At 50.6% G+C, this 16045-nt stretch overlaps 1 protein-coding gene across 1 annotated transcript; it reads left to right on the forward strand.

Annotated features, from left to right (window-relative positions):
- Positions 1–1626: 1626 nt before the first annotated feature.
- IUM83_14676 (ABC transporter) lies at positions 1627–3168 on the forward strand (the record flags this gene model as incomplete). The annotated part of the gene is made up of 1 exon (XM_067939441.1): positions 1627–3168. The coding sequence occupies one exon, from the start codon at positions 1627–1629 to the stop codon at positions 3166–3168; it is 1542 nt and encodes a 513-aa protein (XP_067786087.1).
- Positions 3169–16045: the final 12877 nt, after the last annotated feature.

The raw sequence follows: 16045 nt of genomic DNA on the forward strand, positions 1-16045 counted from the left end.
AAGCTATGTTGGCCTCTTTTCCGTGTACCGACCGATCATGATTGCGACGGGAAAGATAGTTCCGCACAAGTCCTCGAGAAACGACGGCTTGGTGGGGTACCTGAGCTGCTCGAGAGGAATTGAAGCAGTAGGCTTCGGCAACACTTACACGGACAATTTCTATGTGGCAAAGCCAATTCATGCTGACACAGTATTCTTGAATGTCGATGGTCTCTTTGAGGACTCGAGGGAACCTGTTAAGCGGTTTGAGTGTTTGCTGTAAGTCACAATAGCGTCGAGCAACAGAGGTTTGAGCCTCAATTTATTACTCTGTCATTAAAGGCACTGTCGTCGTGGTCGACTTGGAGGGCTTTATCGAGGCCTAGCTTCCGACAATGAGTTGCGGATATCTTGTGAAGCCCAACTGCACGACCATCCCGATAAGACCGCGGAGCCCATGGATGTGTCACGCACCAAGTCGATTATGTACGTCGCCCGTGTGACTTCGCTCGCGATTATGGAAATATGGACGAAAACGAAGAGCTGCAGGATACTAACACCACCAACAAAAAGCTATCATCAAATGAAAAGAGGAACATGCATGATCCAGACGAAAACGTACTCAGGTTGTTGTTGGTTTGTTTGTTTTAGCTAGTAAATGCACCTCTTGTAGAATACTGGAACTGATAATCTAGATAGCGGCAAACCTAGCTGTTGCAGCAGCGACTATGACGTTGTATGAACCGTTCTTGCTTGCTTCGAGTTGATAAGGTTTTCTCAATTAACCCTCCAAGAATGATGATCAGGTAGGTCGATCCCTTCTTGGTACAAATAGTGAGTATTCTCCGAAGCCTGTGAAATGGTTTGAGTGACTCAAACACGTACTTCAAATACGTGATACAAACATTGCGTGAATGATAGAGCACGCGTGATGACAACGAATACTTCAACTTTTTTTATGAAACGAAATGAAACGCCCCGCAAACTTGCACACACTAGACGCAGAAATTGACCGAGGTTCATACATCGCGAGCAGGTTGATGAAACAAGTTCTTCAAACAAAAGAAATACCCGCCGCGGTGCTTGCAGCACAGTCAATTGTTGCGGCTACTGTGTCGGATACAGAACATTTGTTTGGCTTGCCGGTTCACTGTACTGTCGTACGTCCAAGAAAGGTACTGCTTTCAGTGGGGGAAAAACCCGGAGTTCTGTACCTACAGTAACGATTACTGTGTATTCCACCACCATAATCATCGATGCGTCGGGAATGTGTACGGTCCCAAGCTACGATTCTCGGAAATATGTACGGTCCCTGGGAATCGTCAAGCTACGATTCTTGAGGCGTCAAATTTAGCAAAAATTGCACCACCTAATGTGAGACTTGACACAGTTCAACTGTACATGCACACGAATGGCAAAGCTTGTGATCAACACATGTCGTTCAAGACCAAGTGCCAAAACCACAATAACTGTATCGAGAGTATCAGCCATACAACGCTTATCAAGAAATTTCCAGATGTCGAGTTCTCCTCGTGTGTTCGTCACGGCACATCCTCAAGACGGCGCTGTTCTCACTGTACATTTGAAACGAACAGCAACAATCTCACTTTTGATTTTTCGGCGCGACGGAGGCATCACATTTCAAGCATGAGGGGCTTCTTCTCTCTTGCCGTCGTTTCACTGCTGGGCGTCACGAAGTCGCAAAATCAAGCGACGACTTTGCCTTCTGTCCGGATCCGTACTACGGCCAATCGCAAGTCTACGCTTACCCACGGGCAGTCCGAGTTTGACACATTCGCCATCCCTGTGCTGTCGACCGACAAGACCAAGGTGTTGTACGATGCCTACGCAACGTTCGTCCAGAATGGGATCGAGTCGACGTACTCCCTCGTCGACGGTGCGTGGTACTTGGACATTAAAGACCCAAGCTCCTACTCGACTGCACAGCAGTCAGCCCGGTGTTTGTCGTCGGGCCCGGTGCCGGTTAACTCCATTATGCAGTCACTGAACGATGCGACTCCGATCCCGAGCGCATCGATTGGCGACAAAAAAATCGAATGTACCGACGGCAAGCTGCTCCAGACTTCGTTTGGTGGTGCGGACTACGCTCTGTGTGTGTCGGGGACGTCCGGGTTCACCGCGCACAGCAGCGACTTGACTATTGTGGTGGAGTATTTGAACACTCCCGTCAAGATGCCGACGCTGACTTTAAGCGAGAATGCCAAGTCCTGCCCCAAAGTGGAAAAGGCAGCCCCCGTGGCGCCGGCGGCTGCTAACGCGAGAAGTTTGAAAGAAGCATCGCACATGGCGATGGCTGCGTCGACCTGCTCGTGCAAGTCGAAGCCTCGCCCCTGCATTTTCTTCCATGGCTCGGGCCATACACACGAGGAAGCGCAGTTGCAGGACACACCAAAGCTGCTGTCGGGGACGCTCGGCAGCGTTGGCGGGCACGCTCCTTGCTGCTCATCGATCAAGTACGCTGTGTTGAATACCGAAGACTATGGCTGGACGAACGATTCACTGCAGCAAAAGTACTGCACCCACTCGCTGTCTCTGAGCAAGACGAGTAATGTAAGTTCGAAGACTATCGACGACACGATCGTTGTGACGCACTCAATGGCCGGGCTCGTCATGGCTGGCGCGCTTACAACCGGCAAGTGCAAGTTTGGACCGGGCACATCGTGGGTAGCGTTGAGTCCGCCGATGAAGGGCACTATGGCTTCGGACTATCTTCAGAACTTTTGCACAGGAAGGTTTAGTGGTATCGCGACCAAATTGCTGCACCTTCTGGGGGAATGCCCGACCTCGAAAGCTCGTCTGTCCACGTTCTACCAAAACGACAAGCTCAGCTCGCCGGCTCTGAACGCGGCGTACGTGGCTGCTCAGAAAACCTTCGTTGGTAACGTAAGCGCAGCCATGTGCAGTGACGACTACGTTGGGCTTTATTCCGAGTACCAAGCCGTCAGTATTTTAGCTGGAAAGATCATCCCGCACAAGTCCTCCAAGAACGACGGCCTCGTCGAATTCCAGAGCTGCCAGGGTGGCCTTGACGCTGCCAAGTTTGGTACCAGCTACACAAACACGTTCTACAAACCGACACTGAACCATGCTGATACGGCGTTTCTCAACGGCGATGGGCATTTCGGAGACGCGCGGAAGCCGGTGAAGTGGTTCGAGTGTTTGCTTTAATTGGGCTGCGATGGTGATCACGAATTGGGAAACTCCGATTTCTCCCTGAACGTCAGAGGTCAACACTGAAAAAAAATGGTTTCATCCTATGCTCCCTGGACCTTCTGGCCAAAATCATATTCATGTTCCCGATCTCTCTCCACTACCTAGAGGAGACATTCAAGCCATATCACAGGCTTCTGAGAATCCCTAAAATGACTGTCACTAGCCAAGAACGCGGTGATGGCATGATTGGCGTTTTGTTTTGTAGAACTGATCCTCGTAACTTCTGCCAGCGCTGTATTTGTCCAGGCCCAACGCACAATTTTGATACTTTACATAACCATCGTTCTCAAGGGTCTTGTGCGGCAAAATCTTGCCCGCGAAAGCATAAAGGATCCATACCCCCAGATATCGGACCCTCGGACCCCAACCCTAAAGGTAGTCGGGCCGAAACTGAGGGGTGTCACCCATACAATATTACCCAGCTGGGATTTTAGGATCGCGCGGAGCGCGTTAAAGGCTCGCTACGCTCGCTGCGGCTCGCACGCGTCGCCTCCGCTTGCTACGCAGACCACTGCTGGGTCCTGGGTTTGCAGCCGCGTGCTCCGCACACGGACTGTCAAACCGCAGGCGGGGGCTCGCTGCGCTCGATCGTGCCATCCGTCCCCAGGGTCGGACCAATCAGAGCTCTGCATATCACGTTTGATTCGGACTCAGTATATGTGGTACGAGGTCCGATGATTTGCACAAGTTAACTAGAGTTTTGTAATAACCCGCATTAAGTACGGTCCGATAAGTTATGATATTCTTCCATACACGGAGAAAATCCCTTTGTACACATGGCCGCGCTGACATTGGTCTGATAGGCTTCATGATCCGAAACGTACTCTCTGTTCAACGCGTCGTTACTGTATTTCTCGTTCTGGTACGCGACCGCCGAGATGCCGATATGGGGCATTTGCCGATCAAATCAAGCAAACCGGCAAAACCTCAGTGAGTTTCCCTGAACACGTATCTACCAAATAGTCAGCAATCATACTCCTTATCCTTGGCGTGCCGATGGTACCGTACGACAAACACCCTCTCCGAAGCTGCATTTGCCTGTTGCTACCGCCATCGACATGATCGAACCTTCTATCGAATGGGTGACCACAATGGTATCCTTGACGACACCAACTCCACATCACGGGTGTTGCTTAACCTGAGAGCGCTATCACAAAATTGTTGATGGCTCGAATCCTTTGTCCAGCCGTAGGCCATCATGCTGACAATGGCATATCTGGCTTCGGTGCAACAAGGAGCGGGTATGCCCATGTTTCCCATTCTACCACCGGCCTTATTTTGCGTGTCCTGTTTTCATTTTTGTTGTCTGTGTCATGAAAAACGAGGTGTGGACCTGCACGTGTGCACAAAGGGCCATCCAGCTCCATGTGCTCTGTTCTGCACTCGTAAGACTTTTTGGAGTACTGATCGAGATGGCACTACCGATCAGCAGGGCCTGCGCAACAGGTTCTACCGAGATGCGCTTGACCCCTGCAAGACAGGACAACCCGTGACGTAAGATTGGTTTATGCATTTTAACAGGAATCTCCAAGTATTTCGCTTCAAGATCAATGTCACTGTTGCTTGCTGTGAAACCAGACAGACGCAGCAAATAAGTTGCAAAGGCAGTTCTACCAGACGCGTATTGAATAGATTGCCGCTTGGATATTCAATACCTTCGCCACTTATTGACTCGCTAGGAAAGGGCGTCGAACCGTTTAATGTTGGCAAAATCTCGGCGAATGATATTGAACTTGTTCGGAGGCGTTCAATAGTCTCAGACGTCCCCGAGGTACTTTTACTGACCACGTAGGCAGCGCCTTTCACTACTGAACATGTGAGTTGGGTGCCGTCGGTTGTTTCAGATGCAGCGTAACCGTCGTAGCGCACTCTCGAACTGCTTGCGGACTCGCTGCGGTTTGTGAAGACGTCGATCGCAGCTGAGGTTCACACTCTCGCGCTCAAGCGTGTTGTGGAGCTTGGCCGGAAGAGCATCGATAAGCGATTGACGACTATCACGCGACAACAGTCCAATAGAATCGACCGCGCTGACCAGTGACGCTGTTCGAATCAGTATCGCGAGCATGGCCAATGCAAATGAAGACCGCGTTCTGACAGGCTGCGGAGTTGATGGAAGAAGATGAAGTGACACGCTATGAGTTTCATCAAAGCGTACCAAACAAAGTGTTTCTTCCCATGTGTCGTGTCGGGCCCAAAGAGTGTTGGTCGTTGAAGTTGAAGCGAGTGTAGGTCATGTTGCTGAGCGAGGTTGTTGGTGTCGATGTGCGCGGTAGACGGTTGATTTAATAATGAGCTGCTACTGCTAGCCTAACATGCATGCCTCGCTGTGCTCCTCCCCGAGCACAGGGCTCTCTTTGCATATTTTGGGTTGTTTTCTTGACTATGAGCTACCCTGCGTCTTTTGTTTTCTTTTCATTTTTTTCTACTAAATGCATCTGGCCGCTAGCAAGCGAGCCCGAGCCTTTGCACCGCATCGCTCTGGCTCGCTTGCTCAGCAGGCCAGAGGTGGCCCTGTCATCTCCCCCCGGTTGATTTCGCGTTGGCGGAGTCGATACTCATCCAGGAGTTGACGCCAATGCGAAAAGTGCTTGATCTGCGCTTCGTTTTCCCAGGTTGCCTCATACTCCGGCAACCCATGCCAATCCACGAGCCATTGACGTTCGCGACGTCTAGTTCGTTTCTTGAGCAGCTTCTCCACAATGTGTAGTTCTTCTCCAGTGTCATCGACCAAGAACAGAGGTACAGCCTTTGGAATTGGTCGATACCGGAAATGCTCGCGATTCGTTAGGCAGTGGGTCAGCAACTTCACGTTGAATATCGGATTGAGTCGTTTCATCGTGCGGTGAGGTATTAACTTCGCCGCGTTGTCGTTCATCATACGTTCGATCACGAACGATCTAACCTTCTTAGCCGCTAATTTCGCTTTCTTCAATTCCGGGTTCTTGTTTACAGTTTTCAGCGGTAAGTTCTTCGTGCCGAGCAGCACTAAGTCACCCCTTCTAACGACAACTTGTCTGCGCTTGCGATCGTAGTACTCATTCTGTCTTGCTTGAGCTTCTTCCAAATTCTTCTGAACACGTTCTACGATCTCCTGTCGCTTCTTCGCAAAGTTATCTGCAAAATCTGCGAGTGTCATGCCATTCTCCGTTTGCATCGGGTCCTTCATCTCTTCTGCCACAATGTTTGATACCTTAAGTCCTGTGTCAAGTTCGGATGGCGCGGACATCGTAGACGAATTGACGAGGGTCGAATGCGCATATTCGATAGTCCCTAGGTGTTCAACCCAATCGTCACCGCGATACGAAATCATGCATCCCAATGCATCTTCGAACACGATGTTCTGGCGCTCTATCTGGCCATTTGCCTGAGATCGGTGCGTAGTTGTCATGCTGAGTTTGATACCCATCAACTTCATCAATGACTCCCAGAAGTCCCAGATGAACTTTGAGTCGCGATCACTGATGATGACCTTCGGCAATCCGTGATGCCGAACAACTGCATCAAAGAACACTTTGGTCGTGTCCTTCGCGTCAGCTGTCGAATACTTTGGTGCATACTTCGCTTGCTTGGATAACTTGTCCACTGCAACTAGTATTGCATCGGACCCTTCCGACACTGGCAACCCGTGATGAAATCCATTGACACCACTTCCCAGCATTCCTTTGGCGCTGGTATCGACAGTCCCTTTTCCTTCCGGTTGCTGGACATCCACCGTGCACAAGTCTCACATGTGCGAACGTATTCCCTTACGTCGCGGTCCATAGTCGGCCAGTAGTACCATTGCACTGCTTTCAGGTACGTACGTCGACGGTCAGGATGCGCGGACACCTTCCATCATTCGATCGCGCTATTTGTGCTAAGCTCTATTGTCTTCGGCACACACAGACGGTAGACAGTTTCGCTTTTCTTCTGTTTGAAAAACAGAAGACCATTGTGCTTGACGTAGTTATCCTTTCCTGCTCCGTTAGACCACTGCTGTTTGAAAGCAGGGTCTGATTCTCATCCTTCCTGAAACGCTCTTTTCATCTCAGGGGCCATGTGCGGACTTACAAAATGATAGTCGACGCTTTGGCTTGCTGCTGTGCTACGCTAATAGGACGCCCCCCCCCCCCTCCCCCTCGTAAGTCAACATCGTCGAGTAACAGGTGAGGATCATCCGTCGACAAGTTGCGCAACACTGCAAACTTAATACGATGGTCATGAACTGGTGCGGCATTCTTCGCGCATTCGTCGTCGCAATCACGAACCGTATACGTCACATCCAGAAGATGTGGTTCTTTCTCCTCTTCGTCTTCCAGTCCATCAGGTGGTGGCATAGCGCATCCGCTACAACGTTCATCTTACCTCGCACATGATGCAAAGTAAACGTGTATTGCGAAAAGTACGTCAAAAAGCGAGCCATCGTTGGTGACACTCGTGGGTGATGCAACATCCACGAGCACGCTGTGTTATCCGTGTAGACGCTGAATGGGCGTCTATGCAGATAGTGTTTCCACTTTTCCGTAGCCACTTTGATAGCTAATAGCAGCTCCTTGTCATGCGTAGGCCATCCACGCTCATGTTTATCCAACTTCTTCGAATAGAAAGCAATCGAATGATCTGTTCAGTCGTACTTCTGTGACAGAACTCTACCAATATAGTGCCCTGACGCGTCCGTCGTCATGATCAACGGTCGCTCAAAGTCCGGCAACTTCAGCGTATCCGCTTGCTGAAGTGCAAACTTGATATGCAAATACGCGTCCTCCACAGGCTTCGACCAATTCCATGGGGCATCTCACTTCGTCAAATCCAGCAACGGACGAGCAATCTCGGCAAAATCACTGATAAATATGCTGTAATATCCTGCCGAACCCAAGAAACTCAACAACTCTTTTCAATTCGCCGGAGTCGGATACTTGGCTATCGCTATGCGTCCATCGTGAAAGTCGCACGTTAAGCGAAGACAACTCCGACGCCTTCGTCGGAGGATTAGCGAGTTCCATCTCCTGATATGGAATCCAGTATCGGTACGCGTCAAGACGTTCAACGTCTCAACGCCCGGCGTCACCGCCTCAGTCTGTTCAGCAGAAGGTTCTTGTGGCGTCTCGGTCCTGGACCGAGACTTGCGCAGCGTTCTCCGCATGCGCCGTCTTCTTGTTGTGCGGAGCCTGGCTCCGCACGGTGGCTCTTCTGGTCCAGGCCTGGCCATGGACAGTTGTTCGCCGGCGGACCCTGTCCGCGGGCGCGCGGTATCAAGCCCGGCTTGACCGCATGGCGCTTCGTCGTGCAGCCGGCAGCACGACAGCATGCAAATTGCGTCAGTGCGGTACGTTTGCAACCGTCCGCACTGTTTGCAGCGTCAACTCCCGGAGTTGACACGCCTTTGTCACCTCGACGCCAGTCATTGGCGGAGCCCCTCATGACCGAGGGTGCGTCGGCTCCCGGAGCCGACGCGTCGTCGTCGACCTGACCTCTTCGGGTCAGGGACTGTCCCATGCGTACTTGAACGCGAGTGTTGGTTCCCGGAACCAACATATCTTTTTCTTCTGACGTCGGCAGCATTGCCGACGTGGGTCTCACTTGTGCGCGCCTTCGCGCACTTCCTGGGCACTCCGGGACAGCAGCATAAAGGGCTGTCTCGACTGGTGAGTCGCGCGCACCTGCTGGTGCGTGCGCTGCGGTAACAGGGTCATCGCTCTCTGTTTCGCAGTCGTGACCGAAGCGCACGAGCGTGCGCTTCTTCCAGTCTATCACCGGATCATGCCGTGCAAGCCACGGCATGCCCATTACTACGTCGAACTTATCGTCCAGGTCCAGGATGATAAAGTGTTCGACAAACACCCGTTGTTTGTACGAGAAGCGCACGTTCACGACGCGCTTCTCGGTCTTCACGATGGCACCTGGTGCCAGCCGCACTTCCAGAAGACTTCGAGGTACATCTACCTCCTCGAAGTCAAGACTCGGTAAACTCCGTAGTCGAACAAAGTTGTTCGACGCGCCTGAATCTACCAAAGCTCGAAGAGAGTCACTCACCCTCTTCGAGTAAACCTTCAGGATGACTAGGTTCGGCATGCCATGTTGCTTCTTGCAGCGAGAGCTAGTCTTACTGGGGGCTGCAGTCCTCAGTGTCGCGTGCCCGATGTCGGCACGCGCGACTGCATTACCAGTAGGGCGCCCCGCGCCTACTGGATGTTCGCGTTTTTTGTTGGTCCGCTGCGATGCCTAGCATCGCCACGACGGCCACCTCCAGGGGGCATGGGAGCTGTGCACTCCCGTGCGAAGTGACCGATCCTTCCGCAACGGAAGCATCGCACGTTACCTCCCTGCTGCTGGTAACCAGCAGCCGTTGCGTTCGAGAGGTCCATTGGTTCCGGACCTCCCGACCTCACTATCGGGCGCGGTAGTGGTCTCGGCGCATTTGCATGGAGTTTAGCCTGCCGCAGGCTAAACTCTTCTTGCATGGCAAGGGTAATTGCAGCTTCGAGAGTACTCGGGTACTCTCGGAAGAGATAAGTCTTCACGGGCCCATCTCTAAGCCCCTTCATGAACGTGACGACCTTGGTCGCCTCGTCATTTGGATTAGCCATGATATTTGAGACCAAGTATCGTGCACGCTGCGCGTAAGCATGGACGTCATGCTTACCCTGCTGAAGGTCGAGGAACTCCGCCCTCGACCGGAACTCGTTTTGCGGGGGCTCAAACGCTTGTCTGAGCTCCTCTTTGAATACTTCGTACGTGCTGAAGCACGTAGGATCGGAGAGTCGGCGTCCATACGCCCAACGCCTTGCGCGTCCATCAAGGCAGGGCATGGCGAACGCAACTTTTGACAACGGGTCGACGATACGTCGAGCCGCTATGGCTGTGTCGAGCTCGACAAGCCACCGGAGGAGTGGCTCGCCCTCTCTTCCCACGTAATTGCTTACGCTCAATTTCAATGATTGAGCACGCGGTGTCGTCCCCGTCGACGCCGTCGCTGAGGAAGCATCATCACGCTGCTCCTTCATGATAAATCCTAGAGCAACACCATGTTGCTCTGTCGGCGATAGCGTACGCAGCATCGTAGCTATCGCCGCTTCTCCAATGACTGTTGACAGTCGTTGGAGGGCTTCCCACTCTGGGTCAGACAGGTGGGGGCAGTCCGCGCGTGCAACATGCGTTGCAGGCGTATTGGAGCTCTCCATGGGCACCTCCGTGCTCACGGGGTTCTCGGCTCCGCGTTCGTGCATCTCGCACGAACGCCAAGCACACCAGGTGGCAGAAGGAATCTGGGCGTGCGAAAGAGCTGCTCTACGACGGGAGGGTAGATAAGAATATGAAGATAGTGAAGTTTGAACTGACTGCGTTCCGGGTTGTGGAGCGATTGAAACAGAGATTCGTCGGGAAAACTTAATTGAAGTATGAGGCTGAGATGGGACAATTTAAGAAGCTTCGACTACAAGAGAACGGGAACATGCCCGATCATTTGGGTGAAGTACGGCGATAAATCGACCGAATTGCTCAATTGGGTAAACCTCTTGATGAGTATGAGAAGCCTGCGATTTTGATCGGCACTTTGCCTGACAACTATGAAAATGATGTTGAAACATTTCTGGCAGCAGTGTGTCTCGCGAAGTTAATGATCCTTTGAACTATGACCAATTGGAGTATGCATTGGAACTTGCGTATGATCGGCGTCAAGGTCAAAAGCTGGACAAAGGTGGTGAAGATCAAGCTTTGTTTGGCGGATATGGTAGAGGTCGAGGCAAAGGCCGTGGTCGAGGTGGCCGAGGCAGAGGCTTTGGTCGTGGTGGCCGAGGATGCAGTCCAACAGCTTCATTAAAAAAAATAGTGATCCAATTAATATCACTTGCAGAATCGACGACGTAAGATTGACAAAGGCAGCCGCCGCCATGCAGATTTTGGTATTCGCGTACTGAGTGTGAAGCCACAACGTGACGTATCTTGAGTGATGTGAACTGAGTCAACCAGAAACTTCCAGAAGTTCAGTCCACATCACTCCAGATACTTCTTAGCAACAGCCTAGCAAGAGCAGTCGCGAAGAAGTATCTTGAGGGATGTAGACTGGTCAATTGCGATTGATATTCTATCACTACCCAAGTCGCGCTCTTCGCGAGCTTTGACGGCACGGTAGCCCCTATGTAACGGGGTTACACGCACAACTGGCGCGTAGCTACTTGTGGATCTAACATATAAAAGAATCTGTTAGAAGTTTTGGATACTCCTCATATTGGTGTAAGTTGCACGTCCTGTTTTGACTCTTCCTGCTCGATAATGCCCTTCGCACAGTACGATCATCGTACTCCTCGTTAAGACGTGCCGCATCTCGCTGGGCCGCATCAAGCTAGCGATGTTTGGAAATACGGGGTTTATACCTTCGGTGCTGATGCCAACATTCAGAAGCTGGACGGTGACCAGGCCGTATCAAAAGATCTCCTCGCAGCATGTACACCGCTAAGTCACGTCTCTGCACTTCACGCCGGAGACATTATCACCCTTGAAACTTGGCTGACTTGCGTGCGTCGCCAACTCACACCTCACAGACACGTATGAATGTAGTAGACGAGAATGCTAGTTCGAAGTAAAGAAGTTTATTGCTCCCGTTTGTATATTGTGAAGTGAAGTTTCTCCCTCTCTGCTTCTCTTTCCTTTCCCAGCTGTCGAACCTTCTACTATGGTCTGACCGCACTCAGCTGCACTGGACCAAAAGCCAACCTGGCACAGAGGCAACCGTGAGGACCAGTACTTCACAACCATCGTCATCACTGGTATCGTCCACGCCAGCAGGCATATCAAACGCTTCACGAGCTCTAAAGGAAAGCGAGTTGAGAAACGTTAGTGGACGAGACTATGACAAACATTTTGCGTGTACTGGGGTCTATTTGCTCGGTAAATGGGTTCTAGGTTCCCAGGAAAGTCGTTCTCTCAGGCGCTCAAATTACGGACTATAACAGTTCCTGCTCCGTAAATGTTAGGTCTTCCCCTGCGGTTCTTTTCGAGCCTGCCACGGCTCGCTCGGGATCCTTACGGCTTTGGTACGCTGCGCTGGACACTAACATTACGTTTTCGGCTGACGGGGGATGATCCTGACAGCATCTTGACCGCGCCTACTTGAGAGCGCTTGTTTTTCCTTCTTCCTACTTCGGGCATCGAGTGACTTATCACTACAAGACAGTCGCGATTTTTCTTTTATAAATTTTATTATCCGCTTTATTCCATCCCCCTGCTACGCGGCCCGCACTTTTTGAGTAGAACCTATCTTGGGCACTACCAGTCCAATCCTCTAGTTATAATATATCCAGCAGGAAAAAAACAAGCGGTTATCTCTTACAACCAATATGCGATTTTGAAGGGTCTTTGACTTGGCAAACTCGCACACACGCTGGCGCTGCCTCTTAGCTCCGAAATAAATTACATATAATATAATTGTATTTTCCGTTCTGATAATGTATTCGTAGTCTGATTGCCATCATTATTTTCGCGGGTGACTCTTTGTCTTGCGTTTTTAAGGAGAACAATTCAATGTTTACAATATTCTAGAAAAATAATTCATTTTGGGCATTTTGTAATGCTGCAACAGGTATTTATTTAACGAAATGATAAAAATAGGTATACACATAATTGTCGGCTTCCCTGCCATGGCGGACCCGGCCAGCCGGCTTGCGTAGATATCAAAGTCAGAGTGTCCGTGAACGTTGGCATAATTGCGCTTGAGCTCAACAAAGGAATGTCAATGATGGGTAGTCAGAGGACACTTCTTGCAGTCGGCGATGAGTAAATCACAGCGAATAAGTCTGGAGTTAGCGTGACAAGGGTCACTCACTACCACTACCAATCCCAATGTCCACATTATGGTGACAACAATGCGCTTGTGGAGTCGCCCGTTGGAAAAAAGATATGGCAATCGATATTGGTTGCTATTCTTTTATTAGGGCTCCGCGATGGCTGCGATAGGAGAATTCTAAAATTGCTTGTGTCGAGGGCATTTCATATTTTTACGGGTATCTCCTCCGCCTGCTTCGCAGCCGAACCTTCTGCCCGGTACGCCTCGATGTGTGGAGGTAGGGAAAGGTGTTAAAAAAACTTAGGATCTGTTTGCATCTCTTTTCGATACAAAGTGCTTCGCATTGTGGTGTCAATGCTATTGTAGCCGATCGGCATCCATCATAATATGTTTTCTAGTCAATTCGGATAGGTCCGATATTCAACTGCTCATCTTTGATCGGCGTTTTGGGAAAACGTCAAAATGGTAGTTAAGTATCATTCGTTCTGCGCGGTCTCATGTAGTGTCCGTCAGTCAGTCTAGAGGGAGGTATATCACATTTATCGCACCGGAGTAAACTGGTACGGTCAGTAGCTTACTGGTTGGGTTTGACAATGCATATAAACCGTTAGGAGGGCCCACTGCAGCACCACTGTCATACCAGTTTGATGCATAATGTATCAGTCAGTTGTCAAAAGGGATCATCTTTTGACACGGATAAAATCTGATTTGAAAGGATTACCGTTGGTTTTTGTTGATTTGTAGGTTACTGGGCTTAACCCGAAGCCCAGCTTCCTTCTCATTATACGTCCCCCGGTGCATGAGTTTACACAAGTTGTCGCGTCCACACCTAGGTCTACGGTTCAACGCCTACTGTGACGAGGTTACACACACAAGTGACAACATTCACTTGTGCATGACAACGGTAACAAGTGAAAACTGTCACTTGCGCATGACAATGGTCACTTATCGTTTAACAGATAAATATCTGTTAATGGTTTTTGATACTTCCTCACCTTGGTGTAAGTCACACCAATGGATACATTGACGTGGGCCACCACAATGAGTGGTCCACACCTACCCAAAGTTCCTATTGGTAGAAAGCAGCATGTTTCTACCAATCAGAGACATGCATATTAGCGGAGCTCTGACAGCCAGCCGCTGCCAACCCCTTTCATATATGATAAACAGATTTTAGCAGATTTAGGAGGAAGATCAATTTACAAACAATACAGTTCTCATTTTACCTAATCTAAGTCACTTGGAATCCTTTCTTACTTAACTTATATTTGTGTATTCAAATATAATTTACCTAAGTAATTACTAAGTACTTACGCTTCCTCATACACGTTGCGCAACGTGTAAGCTAAAGTAGTGAGTCAAGTTAGACCCACTACGGGTGTGATGCACAGTGTGGAGTCGGGGACGGAGTTGTACGACAGCGGTCGGTCGTGGGTCAGGACGAGTCAGCTGACTACGGCCACCAACGAGCAAGTCGCAGTTGAAGATCGGCGGCCGCTAGGAGGAGCGACGCGTGAGAAGTGAGGAGCGGATAGTACCGGCGAAGGAGGGGTGACGTGTGAGCCCACGACGTGAGGCCAGGACATAGATGATAGCGCGAAGAGGAAGAGGTCCAAGTAGGAGTAGGAAGGCGCCGTGCAATAGCTTATGGTAGGCAGGAGACGGGGAAGTAGGCTAAGTGGGGGGCAACGAGCGGCGATCTGGCCGCTCGACCCTCAGTTGCGATTTAGCACTGGCAGGTGGTGAGTCAAGACTAAAGGAATGCATGAAGTGCACCGAAGCACAGGTTCCGCGTGTGGTTCTGATACTCGAGGGTAGTCAACCAACGCCTGGAGTAACAACGAAGATAGGCGAAAGTGGCGGACAGTGCACATGTGGGCAACGTACCAAGTAGGGTTGCCGGGACCGTGGAGAGATTCCACGGGGACACGAGGTGCACTCCAGAACGCACCTTGGCCGTGTGAGGACGACGCCCCCGAGCACCTTATGCCGTGACGGGGCGTCACCTCGCCGATTTGCATATCCAGTGGGGGCCGCCTGTGGCTTGCCGGGGCCCAGGTGTCTATGTAGCTCCCTCGCCACCGTCCCTATTCCCGAGGCCCGCCGTGTCGTTGAAGGGTCGACCGTCAGCAGTCTGGCCGTCGTAAGCCTCGCACTGGTTGACCGTAGGTGTAGTGGGCCTACTTTGGCTCACTACTTTAGCTTACACGTCGCGCCACGTGTATGAGGAAGCGTAAGAGTTTATTAATATTTTGAATTAATTATACTTGAGTCCACAAGTATAATAAAAATCAAATAAAACACCAAGTAGCTAGTTTAAGGTAAAATGATAATTGTATTGTTTGTAAATTGACCTTCCTCCTAAATCTGCTAAAACTGTTTATCATCTATGAAAGGGGTTGACAGCGGCTGGCTGTCAGAGCCCCGCCAATATGCACGCCTCTAATTGGTAGAAAGATGCTGCTTTCTACCAATAGGAACTTTGGGTAGGTGTGGACCACTCATTGTGGTGGCCCACGTCAATGTATCCATTGGTGTGACTTACACCAAGGTGAGGAAATATCAAAAACCATTAACAGATAACCTATCTGTTAAATTCACAAGTGGCTTGCAGCCACTTGTACGTGTAACCCCGTTACACCGTTACACCATCCCCCCGTTAAGCTTAGACGTGTCGGTCTCGACACGTCAATTAATATTGACTGCTCGTCAATTGTTTGTGCTGGGGGTTTCCGTGCTCATCCGCAATGAGCACGACCAAGCTGAAGACTGCCATTGTAACAGAGGGTAAGCTCTCTGTTGCTGAGTACCATGCGCGGTAGCGCGAGGTGCGCCGCTACCGCGGGAACAGACAACGCAGTGTCTGTGCAATTTCTTCGATGTCGACCGCGTCTGTGTGTCGACATCTCTAAGCGAATTTATGTTGCTTACTGTGATCGGGTAAGCAAGCGCCAAAGCACTTCGAGTCCTTCTCGAAGTGAGGCAAGAATTAGCAACTCCACGCTGTAGCGGTGGAGGCTGGTGTCCGTGCGCCGTGCGCACTGTCCGTCCAGGTGGCGGTGCGTATTAGCA

This window comes from Phytophthora cinnamomi, assembly GCF_018691715.1.
Source record: "Phytophthora cinnamomi strain GKB4 chromosome Unknown Contig71, whole genome shotgun sequence".
Classification (NCBI taxonomy): Eukaryota; Oomycota; class Peronosporomycetes; order Peronosporales; family Peronosporaceae; genus Phytophthora; species Phytophthora cinnamomi.